At 41.2% G+C, this 19080-nt stretch overlaps 2 protein-coding genes across 5 annotated transcripts; one reads left to right on the top strand and one right to left on the bottom strand.

The window, feature by feature from the left end:
- Positions 1 to 2578: 2578 nt before the first annotated feature.
- LOC135539451 (serine/arginine-rich splicing factor 7-like) lies at positions 2579 to 16596 on the bottom strand. 3 transcript variants are annotated; one of them, XM_064965343.1, is made up of 9 exons: positions 16498 to 16596; positions 13390 to 13570; positions 12862 to 13038; positions 10199 to 10267; positions 7640 to 7711; positions 7468 to 7521; positions 3432 to 3476; positions 2954 to 2989; positions 2579 to 2852 (listed from the first exon to the last, which is right to left on the bottom strand). In XM_064965343.1, the coding sequence occupies exons 1-9, from the start codon at positions 16523 to 16525 to the stop codon at positions 2798 to 2800; spliced, it is 717 nt and encodes a 238-aa protein (XP_064821415.1). In that variant the 5' UTR covers positions 16526 to 16596; the 3' UTR covers positions 2579 to 2797. The 3 variants fall into 3 exon arrangements, with proteins under 3 accessions (XP_064821415.1, XP_064821416.1, XP_064821417.1); XM_064965344.1 differs by lacking the exon at positions 2954 to 2989; XM_064965345.1 differs by lacking the exons at positions 2954 to 2989; positions 3432 to 3476.
- gemin6 (gem (nuclear organelle) associated protein 6) lies at positions 15553 to 18342 on the top strand. 2 transcript variants are annotated; one of them, XM_064965347.1, is made up of 2 exons: positions 15553 to 15666; positions 17367 to 18342. In XM_064965347.1, the coding sequence occupies exons 1-2, from the start codon at positions 15638 to 15640 to the stop codon at positions 17752 to 17754; spliced, it is 417 nt and encodes a 138-aa protein (XP_064821419.1). In that variant the 5' UTR covers positions 15553 to 15637; the 3' UTR covers positions 17755 to 18342. The 2 variants fall into 2 exon arrangements, with proteins under 2 accessions (XP_064821419.1, XP_064821418.1); XM_064965346.1 differs by lacking the exon at positions 15553 to 15666 and adding an exon at positions 16683 to 17024.
- Positions 18343 to 19080: the final 738 nt, after the last annotated feature.

Here is a 19080-nt window from a genome sequence, read left to right as displayed (position 1 = left end):
CATAGGTATTCAGACCCTTTACTCAGTACTTTGTTGAAGCACCTTTGGCAGTGATTACAGCCTCGAGTCTTCTTGGGTATGACACTACAAGCTTGGCACACCTGTATTTGGGGAGTTTCTCCCATTCTTCTCTGCAGATCCTCTCAAGCTCTGTCAGGTTGGATGGGGAGCGTTGTTGCACAGCTATTTTCAGTCCAGGCTCTGGCTGGGCCACTTAAGGACATCCAAAGTCTTGTCTTGAAGCCACTCCTTTTAAAAAAAATTATTTCACCTTTATTTAACCAGGTAGGCTAGTTGAGAACAAGTTCTCATTTACAACTGCGACCTGGCCAAGATAAAGCATAGCAGTCTGAACAGACAACACAGAGTTACACTAAACAATTAACAAGTCAATAACACAGTCGGGAAAAAAAGAGAGTCTATATACATTGTGTGCAAAAGGCATTAGGAGGTAGGCGAATAATTACAATTTTGCAGATTAACACGAGTGATAAATGATCAGATGGTCATGTACAGGTAGAGATACTGGTGTGTAAAAGAGCAGAAAAGTAAATAAATAAACAGTATGGGGATGAGGTAGGTAAATTGGGTGGGCTATTTACCGATAAGACTATGTACAGCTGCAGCGATTGGTTAGCTGCTCAGATAGCAGATGTTTGAAGTTGGTGAGGGAGATAAGTCTCCAACTTCAGCGATTTTTGCAATTCGTTCCAGTCACAGGCAGCAGAGAACTGGAACGAAAGGCGGCCAAATGAGGTGTTGGCTTTAGGGATGATCAGTGAGATACACCTGCTGGAGCGCGTGCTACGGGTGGGTGTTGCCATCGTGACCAGTGAACTGAGATAAGGCAGAGCTTTACCTAGCATGGACTTGTAGATGACCTGGAGCCAGTGGGTCTGGCGACGAATATGTTGCGAGGGCCAGCTGACTAGAGCATACAGGTCGCAGTGGTGGGTGGTATAAGGTACTTTAGTAACAAAACGGATGGCACTGTGATAAACTGCATCCAGTTTGCTGAGTAGAGTATTGGAAGCTATTTTGTAGATGACATCGCTATTTTGTAGATGACATCCTGCGTTGTCTTTAGGCCAAACAGTTCAATCTTGGTTTCATCAAACCAGAGAATCTTGTTTCTCATGGTCTGAGAGTCTTTAGGTGCCTTTTGGCAAACTCTAAGCGGGCTGTCATGTGCCTTTTACTGAGGGAGAGGCTTCAGTCCTGGCCACTCTACCATAAAGGCCTGATTTGGTGGAGTACTGCAGAGATGGTTGTCCTTCTGGAAGGTTCTCCCATCTCCAAAGAGGAACTCTAGAGTGCTGTCAGATTGACCATGGTGTTCTTGGTCACCTCCCTGACCAAGGCCCTTCTCCCCCGATTGCTCAGTTTGGCCGTGCAGCCAACTCTAGGAAGAGTCTTGGTAGTTCCAAACGTCTTCCATTTAAGAATGATTGCGGCCAGTGTGTTCTTGGGGACCTTCAATGCTGCAGAAGTTTTTTGGTACCCTTCCCCAGATCTGTGCCTCGACAAAATCCTGTCTTGGAGCTCTAGGTACAATCCCTTTGACCTCATGGCTTGGTTTCTTCTGACATGCACTGTCAACTGTGGGACCTTATATAAAGAGGTGTGCCTTTTCAAATCATGTTCAATCAATTGAGTTTACCACAGGTGGACTCCAATGAAGTTGTAGAAACATCAGGGATGATCAATGGAAATAGGATGCAACTGAGCTCAATTTCCCATCTCATAGCAAAGGGCCTGAATACTTATGTAAATAAGGTAATTCTGTTTTTTATTTTGTCATTATGTGGTATTGTGCATAGATTGCTGAGGAATTTTATTCATTTAATCCATTTTAGAATAAGGCTATATAGCGTAACAAAATGTGGAAAAAGTCAAGGGGTCTGAATACTTTCCGAAGGCACTATCAACTAGATGCAGGCAAGTGTGCAAGGCAGTATTTAATGTCTGAACTGTCTGTTCATGTGTCCCTGTACGTCACCTTAAATTTGTTTGTCGACCTGGGTGCACCTACGTTGTAAAATTTCCTTCGTAGGCTAGGTTTTTGCAACATCATGATGGTCATAGGGAAAATGTATCATATAGTAGCCTAAACCTGTCACTGTTACATTGGCCTGGGTGAATGGAATATGAGAGTTATCCAATATGCTGTAATAGATATAAGGCCATGCTCATGAAAAAAAATGGCCCTCCCTCATCTTAAACAGCACTGGTGTGCATCTATCAGTTACACATACATGTCAGTACATATACAAGTAGGCCAAAGGTCTGAAATAAAATATTAACCTACACATTTGTAGAAGCAACAGCTTAAAGTAGTAGTAGTAGCTATTTGGTATCAAGGATAATACAAGAGCAGTGTTCTCTAATCCTGAGTTCAAAATTCGAAGAGCACATTTCACAAGTGCAACATTGCCATCTATAGGTACCACTCTATCGAAAACATTTAATTTATCAACCATGTCATTAGTTGTGCTATATAAAGACTGTGCCCAGTTGTTGTGCTATATAAAAACTGTGCCCAGATGGACAACACAGCACCAAAACAGTATCACAACCGTTTTAAATCAAATATACTTTATTAACCAACAACTATTTCTAAAACACAAACACAAAAGCATTCCAAACTGGGTCCCCATTGCTTCTTTTTGAAACATCAGTAATATGCCTCAGGAGGAAATGAACAACACCACATATGTTCAAATGATACAATACAATGGGTTTACAAAGAACTTAGTCACTAGAGATGCTAACATAAAGAAACAAAAACTTCCCAAGTTCAGTCGTCCCTCTCCGAGCTGTCACTTCGACGAGGACTCCTCGAGGTAGAGTGGCTGAAAGAGAGAAAAACAGAAATGAGTTTTCCCTCCTCATTTATTTGCTGTGCATTAACCCCAACTTAAAGTCATTACCGCAGCTGGGAGGAAAAACGCACCTTAGTTTTTGAGGTGAAGCTTTAGATTTTGAACAGCTGGGATTTAAAATAGAATTTTCATTTTAGAGCTCATTCTTACAAGACTTTGACAGTGGCAATTTGTAGCAAGCAAGGTATTTAAAGACCATGCATTAAATAAAAGTTTGTCATGAAAAATGTATTACTTGGGTGAATTTAAAGAATACAATTCAAATAACCTTTAATACATATTTGACATATCGAATTAAAGATGTGCATGTAATTGTTGTTGATTTATTACAGTCTACCTTTCACTTGTAATGCTTTAGTAGCCAGACTTAACGAACCATCATGCATCTACACCGTTAACTGTAACCATGCATAATGATTGCTCTCCTGCATGGACATTTTCATTGTCTCGTTTTGCTGCTTATCATGCATTGACAAACTGTTCCACAGATCGTTTAGAGAAGAGAATGGTGGAAAGAAAATTGGGGTCAGACTTAATACTTCTGCATACCTCCTCGTGGGGGAACCAGACTTGGATCTGCCCACAGAACCAGACCTGAAGAAGTAAACATACAAGGCATTCATATTCTAGTGTCCCCTTTTCTGGTTTGTCATTGTGGTTTTTATCTCCACCAATGGTTTAAGATCACTTCTGTTACTTTTCCTGCAGTCTGAACATTCAAAAGCTACATGGAATCTGATATTTCAAGCCACCATTGCAAACCACCTTCAACCCGATTGCTGGCAAAGCGACTTGTCTGAACAGTCAAATCTGATTTATTTGCCCTCAAGATATTCTGTTGAGTTTGACAAGAGCACGATGTTGTAGCTAGCTACTTGTTAATTGCTTATGAACAAATTAGTGAATGTACTACACACTTAAACAGCTACCTAGCTAGCTAGTTGACTGCTGCGGCTAGCCAAAAAGGACTAGCTTTGAAAGTTGGATAATATTATCCTGAGGCTTTAAAAGTGTTCTTACACTATGATTTTGAACATTCAAAGCAACTGGGTAAAAGTCCATGGCAAACATTGCTGTCACCTTAGGTTTGCTACAAAACATCTGAGTAATAGGAAGCACAAGCACCACCACCAATCAGCCTACACCACTGCACACACACCCATCATTACGATGACAACTAGTGTAGCCATGTCAGCAAATGACTGCTATCTGAACACACACATGTATTTTTTATTTAACTAGGCAAGTCAGTAAAGAACACATTTTTGTTTACAATGACAGCCTACAGAAAGGCCTGGGGATTAAACAATATATAAGACAGAATCACCACAACATAAAGAGAGACCTAAGACAACAACATAGCATGGTAGCAACACAACATGACAACAACATGGTAGCAGCACACAACATGGTACAGACAACAGAACAGCAAGTATGATTTGGTCACTTGTAACTTGCTGTTTGAACAGTCACCATTACAAAACTGATTTGAAAAAAAAAATACTGATTTGAGCATTAAGGCCTGCAGTGTGAACAAGGCTTTAGGCCTCACTTCAACTCATCCCACTGAGGGCCGCGTGCCTGCGGGTTTTCGCTCTTCCCTTGTAGTTGATTGATGAAATTTGGTCACTAATTACACTCAACAAAAATAAAAATCAATATGCAACAATTTCAAAGATTTTACTGCGTTACAGTTTATATAAAGAAATCAGCAAATTGAAATAAATTTATTAGGCCCTAATCTATGGATTTCACATGGGAATACAGATACGGTACGCATCAGTTGGTCACATATCTTCAACAAACCCCCCCAAAAAAGTGGCCTGTGGATTGTTGTCCCACTCCTCTTCAATGGCTGTGCAACGTTTCTGGATATTGGTGGGAACAGGAACACACTGTCGTACACGTTGATCCAGAGCATCCCAAACATGGGCCGTGCATTATTATACTGAAACATGAGGTAATTGTGGCGGATGGATGACACGACAATGGGCCTCAGGATCTCGTCATGGTATCTCTGTGTATCCAAATTGCCATCGATAAAATGCAATTGCGTCCCTTGTCCGTAGCTTATCTTCTCTACTTATCTACTACAGGGGCAGTATTGAGTAGCTTGGAAGGTGCCCAGAGTAAACGGCCTGCTCCTCAGTCTCAGTTGCTAATATATGCATATTATTATTAGTATTGGATAGAAAACACTCTGAAGTCTCTAAAACTGTTTGAATGATGTATGTGAGTATAACAGAACTCATTTGTCAGGCAAAAACCTGAGAAGAAATCCAAACAGGAAGGGAGAAATCTGAGGATGGTCGATTTTCAACTCAGACCCTATTGAATTCACATTGGGATATGAATGAAGTTGCACTTCCTAGGGCTTCCACTAGACGTCAACCGTCTTTAGAAACTTGAATGAGGCTTCTACTGTGTTGTGGGACTGAATAAGAGCTGAATGAGTCAGCTTACTGGCAGAGAGACATTTCCTGGTCATGTGCATTCTACATGATATCGCCCTGCGTTCCGTTGCTCCTGTAGACGCAAAGGAATTTTCCGGTTGGAACTTGATTGAAAATGTATGATAAAAACATCCTAATGATTGATTCTATACTTAGTTTGAAATGTTTCTTCGACCTGTAATATAACTTTTTGAAGTCTTTGTCCGAAGTTTTTGTGTGTAACTAACGCTAACAAAAGTAGCTACTTGGACATATATAACGGACATTGTCGAACAAATCAAGCATTTATTGTGGAACTTCCTGGAAGATCATCAAAGGTAAGGGAATATATATCATGTAATTTCTGGTTTCTGTTGACTCCAACACGGCGGCTAAATTGATTACATTTCTGAGCGCCGTCTTAGATTATTGCATGGTTTGCTTTTTCCGTAAAAAGAAAGTGAAATCTGACACAGCGGTTGCATTAAGGAGAGGTATATCTACAATTCCATGTATATAACTTGTATTATCATCTCCATGTATGATAAGTATTTCTGTTGAATCGATGTGGCTATGCAAAATCCCTGGATGATTTTGGAACTAGTGAACGTAAAGCGCCAATGTAAACTCTGATTTTTTAAATATAAACTTTATCAAACAAAACATACATGTATTGTGTAACATGAAGTCCTATGAGTGTCATTTGATGAAGATCATCAAAGGTTAGTGATTCATTTTATCTCTATTTGTGCTTTTTGTGACTCCTGGAAAAATGGCTGAGTTTTTCTGTGGCTTGGTGGTGACCTAACAATCGTTTGTGGTGCTTTCGCTGTAAAGCATTTTTGAAATCGGACACTGTGGTGGGATTAAGAACAAGATTACCTTTAAAACGGTATAAGATAAATGTATGTTTGAGGAATTTTAATTATGAGATTTCTGTTTTGAATTTGGTGCACTGCACTTTCACTGGCTGTTGTCAAATCATCCCGTTAACGGGATTGCAGCCCTAAGACTTATGCCTGCCCATACCCCAACGCCACCATGGGGCACTCTGTTCACAATCAGCAAACCACTCGATCCACAGGAGGCTGTCTGCCATCTGCCTGGTACAGTTAAAAATCAGGATTCATCCTTGAATAGCACACTTCTCCAGCTTGCCAGTGGCCTTTGAAGGTGAGCCATTCAAGTTGGTTACGACACCAAACTGCAGTCAGGTCAAGACCCTGGTGAGGTAGACGAGCACACAGATTGCCTTCCCTGAGACGGTTTCTGAGAATTTGTGCAGAAATTCTTTGGTTGTGCAAACCCACAGTTTCATCAGCTGTCCCGGTGGCTCATCTCAGACAATCTCGCAGGTGAAGAAGCCAAATGTGGAGGTCCTGGGCTGGAGTGGTTACATGTGGTCTGTGTTTTGCAAGGCCGGTTGGACCTACTGCCAAATTCTCTAAAATTACATTGGAGGAGGCTTATGGTAAAGAAATTAACATTTAATTCTCTGGGAACAGCTCAGCTGAACATTCCTGCAAGTCACCATGCTCCCTCGAAACTTGAGACATCTGTGGCATTGTGTTGTGTGACAAAACATTTTAGTGGACTTTTATTGTCCACAGCACAAGGTGCACCCGTGTAATGAGCATGCTGTTTAATCAGGTTATTGATATGCCACACCTGTCAGGTGGATGGATTATCTAGGCAAAGGAGAAATGCTCACTGACAGGGATGTACACAAATCTGTGCACTAAATTTGAGAGAAACTTTTTGTGGAACATTTCTGGGATCTTCTATTTCAGCTCATGAAACATGGGACCAACACTTGTTATGTTTATATTTTTGTTCAACGTAGTAACTCTCCTCACCTGGTTGTCTCTTACTTCATCTAAAGGGAACCTGCAGACACTATTATGCCCTCCATGGAATGAGGAACCTGCTTTAGTCTCTTAAGTCAGTGATGGAATATATCAAGGGGACAAATGTCTAAATTGTAATACCCGAAACGGTCAATACCGACACAAAATTGTATTTTGTTGCAGTAGTGACAATCTTTGGGTATTGACACAAACTGTTGCATTGTTAATTACTCAATTTATGTAGCTGCATTGTTGACAATAGCAATGTAATGCTGATCAGAGCATTGAAACAGTTATATTTCTCACCTGGTCTTTGCATGAGAATGTGACCTAGACCTTGATCTGGACTTTGATCGAGATCTAAAAAGAAATTAGGGGAAAAAGCAACACCCATCATTTACTAAATAAGTGAAAAATGTTGTTTACACCATGTGGGATCTTTAATTAATGCAAGCAAGTCCATTTTTCAACAATTTACCTTGATCTCTTGGGGGTAAGGGCTCTAGATCTTCTAGGAGAACGAGAGCGGCGTGGAGAGAAGGATCTTGATCTAGAACATAAATATAAAAAGCTGTTAGCTAACATACATTCAGACCCGGTAAACTCTGCACTGCCATTCCTGATCAACTACTCTATCATACTACCGTAACACATAAATCTGTATATGTATCTGTGGTGAATGTATGCATGCATGTATATGGAGTTGTGTACAGCATAACAGTGTAATGACAATTTACTCTACACTGAGTGCACAAAACATTAGGAACACCTGTTCTTTCCATGACAGACCAGGGCTCTCCAACCCGTGTTCCTGGAGAGCTACCATCTTGTAGGTTCCCTCAAACCCTAATCTAGCACACCTGATTCTAATAATTAGCTGATTGATCAGCTGAATCAGATTAGTTACAACTGGGGTTGGAGCAAAAACCTACAGAAAGGTAGCTCTCCAGGAACAGGGTTGGAGAACCCTGACATAGACTGACCAGGTGAAAGCTATGATCCCTTATTGATGTCACTTGGTAAATCCACTTCAGTTCGTGGAGATGAAGGGGAGGAGACAGGTTAAAGAAGGACTTGAGACATGGGTTGTGTATGTGTGCCATTCATAGGGTGAATGGAGAGTTTTTCCTAGCCACCGTGCTTCTACATCTGCATTGCTTACTGTTTGGGGTTCTAAGCTAGGTTTCTGTATAGCACTTTGTGACATATGCGGATGTAAAAAGGACTTTATAAATACATTTGATTGATTGGGCAAGACAAAAGATGTAAGTGCCTTTGAACGGGGTATGGTAGTAGGTGCCAGGCGCACCGGTTTGAGTGCATCAAGAACTGCAATGCTGCTGGGTTTTTTACGCTCAAGTCTCCCATGTGTATCAAGAATGATCCAGCACTCAAAGGACATCCAGAGAACTTGACCCAAATGTGGGAAGCATTAGAATCAACATGGGCCAGCATCCCTGTGGAACACTTGACACCTTGTAGTCCATGCACTGACGAATTGGGGCTGTTCTAAGGGCAAAAGGGGGTGCAACTGAATATTAAGAAGGTGTTCCTAATGTTTTATACACAGTATATTCAGAAAGTATTCAGACCCCTTCCATTTTTCCACATTTTGTTTCGTTACAGCCTTATTCTGAAATGGATTAAACAACACATTTTCCTCATCAATCTACATGCAATACCCCATAACGATAAAGCAAAAACAGGTTTAGAAATGTTGGTGAAAAAAAAATCATCAAAAAAACTTATTTACATAAGTATTCAGACCCTTTGCTATGAGATGCAAAATTGAGCTCAGGTGCATCATGTTTTCATTGATCATGCTTGAGAGGTTTCTACAACTGGATTGGAGTCCACGTGTGTTAAACTCAATTGATTGAACATGATTTGGAAAAGGCACACACCTGTCTATATAAAGGTCCCACAGTTGACTGTGCATGTCAGAGCAAAAACAAAGCCATGAGATCAAAGGAATTGTCCGTAGAGCTCCGAGACAGGATTGTGTCGAGGCACAGATCTGGGGAGGGGTACCAAAACATTTCTGCAGCATTGAAGGTCCAAGAACACAGTGGCCTACATCATTCTTAAATGAAAGAGGTTTGGAACCACCAATACTCCTCCTAGAGCTGGCCGCCCGGTTAAACTGAGCAATCAGGAGAGAAGGGCCTTGATCAGGGAGGTGACCAAGAACCGAATGGTCACTCTGACAAAGCTCCAAAGTTCCTCTTTGGAGATGGGAGAACCTTCCAGAAGGACAATCATCTCTGCGGCACTCCACCAATGAGGCCTTCATCCCCACGGGGGAAGCATGGTGGCAACAGCATCATGCTGTGCAGATGTTTTTCTGCGGCAGGAACACTAGTCAGGATTGAGGCAAAGATGAACGGAGAGATCCTTGAAAAAAACCTGCTCCAGAGCGCTCAGGATCTTAAGACTGGGGCGAAGGTTCACCTTCCAACATGACAACAACCCTAAGCCCACAGCCAAGACAACGCAGGAGTGGCTTCGGGACAAGTCTATGAATGTCCTTGAGTAGCCCAGCCAGAGCCCTGACTTGAACTCAATCGAACATATCTGGAGACCTGAAAATAGCTGTGCAGTGATGCCTGTAGAGAAAATAGAGAAAATGGGAGAAACTGTAGAGAAAATGGGAGAAACTCCCCAAATACAGGTTTGCCAAGCTTGTAGCGTAATACCCAAGAAGACTCGAAGCCGTAATCGCTGCCAAAGGTGCTTCAACAAAGTACTGAGTAAAGGGTATGAATACTTATGTAAATGAGATATTGATAAGGGGGGAAACAATTTAATACATTTTAGAAAAAGGCTGTAAGTAACAAAATGTGTAAAAAGTCAAGGGGTCTGAATACTTTCTGAATGTACTGTACAATCATTTTTGTTTCATTATACGTGTTACGAAAAAAAAGAGGTCCAAGAATAGACCCCTGAGGAACTCCATCGATGATTGATGTGACCCTCTTCCGAGGAAGTTGGACAACAGAGCCTTTGGAACGAGAAAAATGTGCATAAGAATGCTCACCTCCTGCCACGGCCCCGGCTGCGAGAGCGAGAGTACCTCCTCCCACCGGACCTGGAGTGAGACCGGGACCTAAACCACATCCAAACGAGGGGGATGGAGGGAAAGATTGACAGTTCAGAGCATGCCCCGCGAAGCCCCACATAACACTGCCTCAGTCTGTCTTTAATTCTGACCTGGCCTCTGACAACAACAATTACCCTAAGCCCACTGATGCTCTGGCTCAAATCAACACACAAAAAAAGGGGGATTACATTAGATTTAGCATTACACGTGCAATGGAACTGGTAGTAGGAGTCACTATATAGACTAGAGGTCGACCGATTAATCGGCATGGCCGATTAATTAGGGCTGATTTAAATTTTTCATAACAATCGTTAATCTGCCTTTTTGGACGCCGATTATGGCCGATTACATTGCAATCCACGAGGAGACTGCGTGGCAGGCTGACCACCTGTTACGCGAGTGCAGCATAAAAAGGACCTTGTGGCTGCAAAGAGCCAAGGTAAGTTGCTAGCTAGCAATAAACTTCTTATATAAAAAATAACTAAATCAATCTTCACATAATCACTAGTTAACCTAGTAATATCATCAACCATGTGTAGTTAACTAGCTTGTTTTGCATTGCATATAATCAATGCGGTGCCTGTTAATTTATCATCGAAACACAGCCTACTTCAACTTCGCCAAATGGGTGATGATTTAACAAAAGCGCATTCGCGGAAAAAGCACTTACTTTGCACAAATGTACCTTAAGCCATAAACATCAGTACACAAGTATATATTTTTGTAACCTGCATATGTAGTTAAAAGAAATTCATGTTAGCAGGCAATATTAACTAGGGAAATTGTGTCACTTCTCTTGCGTTCAGTGCAAACAGAGTCAGGGTATATGCAGCAGTTTGGGCCGCCTGGCTCGTTGCGAACTGTGCAAAGACCGTAATTAATTTGCCAGAATTTTACATAATTATGACATAACATTGAAGGTTGTGCAATATAACAGCAATATTTAGACTTAGGGTTGCCACCCATTCGATAAAATACGGAACGGTTGCGTATTTCACTGAAAGAATAAACGTTTTGTTTTCGAAATGAAAGTTTCCGGATTTGACCATATTAATGACCAATAGCTCGTATTTCTGTGTGTTTACTATATTATAATTAAGTATATGATTTGATATTTGACAGAGCAGTCTGACTTAGCAGTGGTTGGCAGCAGCAGGCTCGTAAGCATTCATTCAAACAGCTCTTCACTGCGTTTGCCAGCAGCTCTTAGCAATGCTTGAGGCACAGCGCTGTTTATGACTTCAAGCCTATCAACTCCCGAGATGAGGCTGGCAATACTAGTGCCAATAAGAACATCCAATAGTCAAAGGTATATGAAATACAAATGGTATAGAGAAATAGTCCTATAATTCCTATAATAACTACAACCTAAAACTTCCTAACTGGGAATATTGAAGACTCATGTTAAAAGAAACCACCAGCTTTCTTATGTTCGAACTTAAACGTTAGCTTTTTTTACATGGCACATATTGCACTTTTACTTTCTTCAAGAAATAAAGTCTGAAATAAATCATTCTCTCTACTATTATTCTGACATTTCACATTCTTAAAACAAAGTGGTGATCCTAACTGACCTAAGACAGGGAATTCTTACTAGGATTAAAAGTCAAGAATTGTTAAAAACTGAGTTTAAATGTATTTGGCTAAGGTGTATGTAAACTTCCGACTTCAACTATATATATAAAAATTGGCTGATTAATCGGTATCGGCTTTTTTGGTCCTCCAATAATCGGTATCGGCGTTGAAAAATCATAATCGGTCGACCTCTAATATAGACATAGCTGTTCATGGAGCTAACGTATCCTGCTTAAAGCAGGCCTTTCAGTTCTCTAGTAAAGAGTGGAAGAGAAGAATGTTATTTTCAAGTCATACATTGGAGATAAAAACACAATTGGTACTTGAAATAAACCTTGCGAGTTTGCCCGGTTGACCCACTTTGGACCAAGGTTCGAGCAGATCTAGGCGTTCTAGAAGTATCTATCAGCCGACCTCTGCATCTAGTCGTGTTCTTCGATTTCTAACGATGATGATTGTATTGACAGCCAAATTGCTTGATTGAGACTTGATAGATGCAAGGCGATTTGTCTAGACGGGACCATGGTCTACCAGGTTGTCCTCTTTACAAAACCCCAGGCTCAAATTGATAACCAAATCATCTGGTGAATTGTCAGCCCTCTATGAAATCTTTAAGGTGCAGCTAGAAGTGGCAGTTGCTTGAGAAGGGGAGGTCTGGTTGATCGATCAACCCCATGGTCATAGGATCGAAAGTGTGGAATTTGCTAGATGCCTCATGAAATCGTTAAGGATCGTGACACTCTGAATCAAACGACGAAACCTGAAATGTTTTGACCAGGTGAGTTGTTAACAAAAAAAACCCACATAAAAGTTCAGAAGTATTTCCATATTTTAAAAGGGATTAAGTGACAGATGGAGAGACAAAAGTTGCAACAACAGGTTGTATGATAGTATAATAATCATCTTTCATTTTTTTTATCTACATAAGACACAAAAATCAAGACAATGGAAAATAAGCGACAACTATCAAAATAAGAAAAGACCAAAACAAGCTAAATCTGATGTATTGGTTAAGGAGGCTTTACCTGGTCCTCCTTCGTCGACCGTAGCGGTGGCAGTCGTAGGCATAGTGCCCCCGCTCACCACACTCATAGCACTTGTCGTTGGAGTCAAAGGGCCGGTTGGTGGGCGCACGCTCGTACCGAGATCGCCGCGGCATTCCTGTAGATAATTCAACTCGAACTCGAGATCCAGAAATCAACCTGAAAAACAGTCAGTTCGACAGTCAGCAAATTGCACAATGGCATAGTTCACTTTAAAAAAGAGGCCTTAAGGAAACCCATCTAAAGTGTAACAAGCATTTAGGAACATACCTTAAGTGTATGATCTGGATAGTAGCAAATGAGTAACAAGATAATACCAGCTACCTGCTTACCATCTGCTGATAGATGTCCCTAAACCAATAAAATCCTTCAATATTTGCAAAGAGCAAATTACATTATTGATTGGCAAACGTCAACAACACAGGTGCCCTTTGAGCCCTTTCAGCTTGTAGGTCCTGGAAAGTAGGCTAAACTTGTGGGCAAAGTCTGAAGTCTTGAGGTATCACTTACTTTCCGTCAAGGCCTCGGACCGCATCTTCTGCATCCCGGGTGTCTTCAAACTCCACAAAGGCAAAGCCCGGGGGGTTCCTAGCAATCCACACGGTTCTTAAAGGTCCGTAATACCCGAACGCCCGCTCTAGCTCTCCTTTCCCTGCACCAGTGCCCAGGTTACCGACATAAATCTTAGAGTCTGCAAAGGAAAAACAGAAAGAGGTGCAACCACTGCTGCAACTCGCTGACTTCTGTTCTGAGAGGCCTTTGATTTCCCACTCCCATAAGCTCAGTATCAAAAGGGTTGTTGGAAGTAACTGCACAAATGTAAAAATCACATTGAAATGCAGCCCTCTCAAGGCATCCCATATGTATTGAGGTCAGTGAATAATTAGCATAGGGTTGGCCTGAGGCAGTTCCTCATGCTATGGTCTAAATAAAATGATAAATTACTAGTGTCAGGCATATGAATATAATATTGTGTACTTTTCCACATGACAATGAGCTGTATGTAGTGATTTACTGCAATTACGTATCACCTAAATCACACTAGAGCAAATATTTGAAGCCTGAAAATGTGATAAATTAGGCAAAGGATCAACCTTATCTCCATACCTTGCTACTAGATTGTGTAACATCTAGTAATTTATCAATTTCTACCTGTCTGATTCAGAGGGGCTGGGTTAAATGCGGAAGACACATTTCAGCTGAATACTTTCAGTTGTACAACTGACTTGGTATCCCCCTTTCCCTTTCTTTATGATAAGACAAAAGGTTTATGGGGTTATGATTAGGCCTAGGCCCATGTTTGATTTGCATTAGTTGCCAAGTGAACGTGTAATTTGCTTTTTGAATTTAGATGTAATCCATCCCCAAACATATGTCATACATAACCATTGAATTCTTTATGACACCGACTAACGTTACAGAGGAATGGTGTATTCATCAAGCATAGCTATGTTTGGCTCTGTGGTGAACGAGTCAACACATCAACTAAGACAGAAGGTGGAACAGCCAGTGAGGTGAGGATTTAGTTTATTTTTGTTACTTAGCCTAATTAAACTGCAAGTAAGGTCAAATTTTGCAGACCCATTTTTGACTCATGAGCTGCCCTCTACAAAAGTAGTAAGAGTTTAGTGTAACGGATGTGAAACGGCTAGCTTAGTTAGCGGTGTGCGCTAAATAGCGTTTCAATCGGTGACGTCACTTGCTCTGAGACCTTGAAGTAGTAGTTTTCCTTGCTCTGCAAGGGCCGCGGCTATTGTGGAGCGATGGGTAACGACGCTTCGAGGGTGACTGTTGTTGATGTGTGCAGAAGGTCCCTGGTATGGGCGAGGGGAAGGTTTAAAATTATACTGTCACATTAGCATCTTAATCCATTGACTCTTTAGCTATACTAACGTTATCAGTGGTTCTCAAACGTCTTGGGGACCACAGATGTTACATGTTATTGATCTATTCCAGAGCTAGCACACCTAATTCAACTTGTCTACTAATCCCTACTGATATATTTAAAGCCGCAATCAGCAGTTTAGCCTAAAGACCCAAAGTTGAATTTCATTGATTTCTACATCAGGCAGAAATTGGCATTTGGATCAGGAAAGTTTCCTCTCATGACCTCTACAAGCTAGAGTGTTGAATAAAATAATATTTTCGTTTTTTGTACTTTTACCACCTTCTTCATGATATCCAATTGGTAGTTACAGTCTTGTCCAATCATTGCAACTCCCCTACGGACTCAGGAGAGGCGACAGTTGAGAGCCATGCGTCTTCCGAAACACAACCCTGGCAAGCCGCACTGCTTCTTGAAACAGTGCTCACTTAACCCGGAAGCAAGCCACACCAATGTGTTGGAGGAAACACCGTCCAACTGATGACCGAAGTCCGCTTGAAGGCACCTGGTTTCTCAACAAGGAGTCACTAGAGCACGATAGGAAAAGGAAATCCCAGCCGGTCAAACCCTCCCCTAACCCAGACGGCGCTGGGCCAATTGTGCGCCGCCTCATGGGTCTCCTGGTCACGGCCGGCTATGACACAGATCAAATTGTATTTTTACTCACTTTCCCGGTTGTCCATGTGGTTGGTCCTTTTGCAGGTAGGAATGTGAGACATATCGACAGGAAGTATAAATACAAACATTTCAAAGCGCTGGTAGTGCGTTCAGATTTCTATCACCAGAAGCATGCACACAAGAGACACAGGCATACTTGGCGAGCTCGTGAATGTATTTAAATGGTTCTGCGCATGCTTCAAGTGAAAGAACTGAATGCACCACCAGCGCCTTGAAAGGTCAATGTAAGTATACTTTCCTGTGAATATATTGTCTCACTTTACAGGTTGTCTGTAGGAATGTAAGTAATTCAACATTCTGGCTTGTGAGGAAATGTTCCAAACAAATGTATGGCATTAATAACAAAGCCTTCCCTGCCCCTGCTAAGAAATGGGGCTGGAGAAATGTAACCTCTCTCAAATTCATAGAGCAATGGATATAAGGAATGACCATCCTATGATATCAAAATTATAGTTTTAACCTTGTTTTGAGGCTTTATAGCTAGTTTTTTGTTAACATTTACATTGTTTGTAAACATTGGTGTAAAACATATTTATATTTTGGGTTCTGATGGGGTACAACAGTTGAACTAAGGTCATGAGGCATTTAAGCTGCGATGTAACTTTTTGTTATGGAAAATATATTTCACAGCGGGTTAGATGGTACAATGATTCTCTACACAACGACTGCTTGTTTTGTCGCAAACTATTAGAATTGTAGCAACCAGGAAATGGCGGAGAGATTTCCGCATATTGCACCTTTCAATTCTTCAACAAACAATGGGCACATTTCATTAATTTATACGTCCACAAATGGATGTAGCAACTGCAGATTGCCCCTTTAAAACATTTTTGATAAAAAAATAGCTACATAATCAAGCCATTGATTAGAGAATCGGGTGTGCTCGTTTAGGGCAAGAGCTAGGAAAGCTAAGTAACGTTACGCCTAATGTAGCTAACGTTAGATAGTAAACTAAGCATGAGATTATCTTCACGAATACTGTATTTTGTCTACTATTGAACATGCGTTAGATAATATTTTTGTGAAGTGAAAATCTGTTTTGCTATTTAGTTTACCTCCTCCGTTTCGACCGTGTCTTGACATGATTCAAGGCCCGCTTTACAATCAATCTGCGCATGCGTGTGGCAAATGATTCTCCTGAAATGACTGTCAAAGACAGGACGGGTCACTAAGTGTACTCGTGCAATGCAATACATTGCTTAATGACTCATATTTCATACCATGAATCACACAGTAGAGTATTAGGTTGGTGAATAGGTTAGTAATATGTAACGAGGTATTTAATTCTTCAGGCTGGAACCTTTGGAATTGTATCACTGTTTTCTACGACACATTTGACCGTCGGACAAATTTAATCACAGGCGCAATCCAGCTAGCCAGTAGCAAGCTCATTCACCTGATTTGGAGATTAAAGCCCAGTGTAGCTTATTCTCGGTCAGTATATTGAAATAGTAATGGACACGTGGCGTCAACTGAAGCCACTGGAGTGGTGTAAATATGTCAACAAAGAGGTCAAAGTGACAGCGCACGAGAAACAACAACATCATGGTTGGGTTTTTACCGTTGATCCAGTATCTGCCAGGTAACTTCGTCAACTTCCCAGTACTCTTTCCCCATGGCCATGTGCATAATTTGTTGATGGATAGCTTAAGCTATCATATGAAAATAATACACCAATGCACTGATTTGTCAGTTTTTTCTCCCACTTATATAGTGTGGTACCTAGCTACAACAGTGACGAGTGAAGACACCACTCTGTTATGAGATCTAAGTTTGAGCATCCTACTTCGTCACTGCTATCCCTAGCTACAGTGTGATATTTTTGATGTGACTCAGTCACAGACAATACCAGGATTGTTGCTTTGAAAGGGGTGTATATCAGCTGAGTTGACACTCAATGCATTACCTATTTTCCCTCCCTCAGTATAGTCCTAGTGACCTTTCAGGAGAAAGGAGGCACACCGACGGTCCGAGTTGTGACAGGCCATGCAGTGCAGGAAGTAGAGGTCCTCCAGGAGGGCAATGAAGAAACGGCGGGGCGGCTGAGGGTCATTTTCACACCCCCAGGAGCCCACGCCCTTGGCCCGGAAGAAGTGAGGCACAGGAAAGAGCACCTCCGCCTGTGGCTGGAAAAGAACCGCATCCCCGTGGAAGAGAAAGGCGAGATGCTGTGCGTGGCCAACGTGCTGACAGTGAGCGCCCCTTACGGAGCGGAAGACTGTAGCAGCTCCAACGAGATCATCCTGGCCCGAGTGCAGAGCCTGGTGGAGAGCAACCCTGATTCAACTCCAGACCAGCCTGCCAACTCCTGATGAAGGATTCACTTTGACATATAGGGATAGTTTACCAAACACAGATCAGGCTCAGCCTAGTCCTGGAATAAAATACATTGTTTATTTTCTTGATCTCCATTGAAATAGCTTTTCAGTTCAGGACTAAGCTTAATCTGTGTCAGGGAAACCAACTCATAGTGGATGTCAATAGTCTAAAATGGTCTCGTCTCCTTCATCTGCCTCTATGTGGGGAAAAATATGGACTGGGAATTGGGTCTTGGCCATGTGTCTTTCACCTATCCTACGTTTTTAGATAAGTGAAGGTCGAGGAGAGGAGGAGGGAAAGCCACTCTCGACTGTTGGGATGAACTGAGAGACACTTAAAATGCTTTGGATTGTTGATGGTTCAAATGTTACTATAATCATATTAAACAATGGACATTGCTATCACAAAGCAAACAGTTGGAAACATTTCGAAATGTGACTTTTTGTTTCTAAAGATACCGTTTTTGTAATATACTTTTGCAATTAAACGTGCACTGTTACTTACAAACCAATAGTTGCATCTGTCCCGCTACACTTAAATATCTATAAAAAAAGACCAATAAAATACCTGTGCCTATAAAATCTATGTTATGAATCTTTAATTGTAAATAATTTTACTTGATAAAACTTGAATAAATCTCCAATAATTAGGCTTGGGTGGTATACTGTACACTGGGGTATTTGGAAAATGCCACAGGATGTTTTTTTCCCCAATACATTTTAATACTTGTAGCTACTTTTTAAGTAAATACCTGCAGTCAACTTGTGCAATATGTTAAGAGATAAAGCAGATCACGTTTGTTCATTTTACCCCTGTCACATTATTTTACATTATGACACTTACCTTAGTTCCTCAGAACAGTTGACCCAGTCACGGGTTTGTTTGTAAATAGCACAATGGGAGAAAGTGGAAGCAGGTGAATCCAGGTGGGTATTGACAGGGGTCACATTTTATATTAAAAGTTTGCATCAATAGAGTGATCAGGGATGGGCAACTACAGTTTTTCTTCAAAGAAAAGACATTAGCGCAACACATTCAGCAGAAAATAGCTTCATTTTCATCAGATGACAACAGAAGTGCAATGTTATTTGGCTGGCAGAAAATGAAATTACATTGAAATAGCATATTCTTTCATGCAAAAACAATGCCCGGCCATCTGTTTATCATAGGAAGAACGTAGCCTGCTACATTTTCTAATGTTTTGCTTAAAGTTAATCGTACTAGAGTAAACTAGGCTGGCTACACCGAGAAAAGCACTGGAGAAATGTATACTGAACCAAGACCTAAACTCAACCAGTAAAGTGTTGATCCCGTGTTTC

Source organism: Oncorhynchus masou, chromosome 5 (assembly GCF_036934945.1).
Source record: "Oncorhynchus masou masou isolate Uvic2021 chromosome 5, UVic_Omas_1.1, whole genome shotgun sequence".
In the NCBI taxonomy this organism is placed as follows: domain Eukaryota; kingdom Metazoa; phylum Chordata; class Actinopteri; order Salmoniformes; family Salmonidae; genus Oncorhynchus; species Oncorhynchus masou.
The sequence above is the reverse complement of the archived record's forward strand: the minus strand, read 5'-3'. Positions and strand labels throughout refer to the sequence as shown.

Bases quoted from the DNA above. Each gene is read 5' to 3' on its own strand.
- LOC135539451 (XM_064965343.1), bottom strand. From the start codon at position 16,525: ATGTCAAGACACGGTCGAAACGGAGGAG. The intron at 2,990-3,431 runs GTATGCAGAAGT...TTTAAATCCCAG, and splicing joins TCTGGTTCCCCCACGAGGAG to CTGTTCAAAATCTAAAGCTT. The intron at 2,853-2,953 runs GTGCGTTTTTCC...TCTCTCTTTCAG, and splicing joins GCTTCACCTCAAAAACTAAG to CCACTCTACCTCGAGGAGTC.
- gemin6 (XM_064965346.1), top strand. From the start codon at position 16,897: ATGGACACGTGGCGTCAACTGAAGCCACTGGAGTGGTGTAAATATGTC. The intron at 17,025-17,366 runs GTAACTTCGTCA...TCCCTCCCTCAG, and splicing joins GTTGATCCAGTATCTGCCAG to TATAGTCCTAGTGACCTTTC.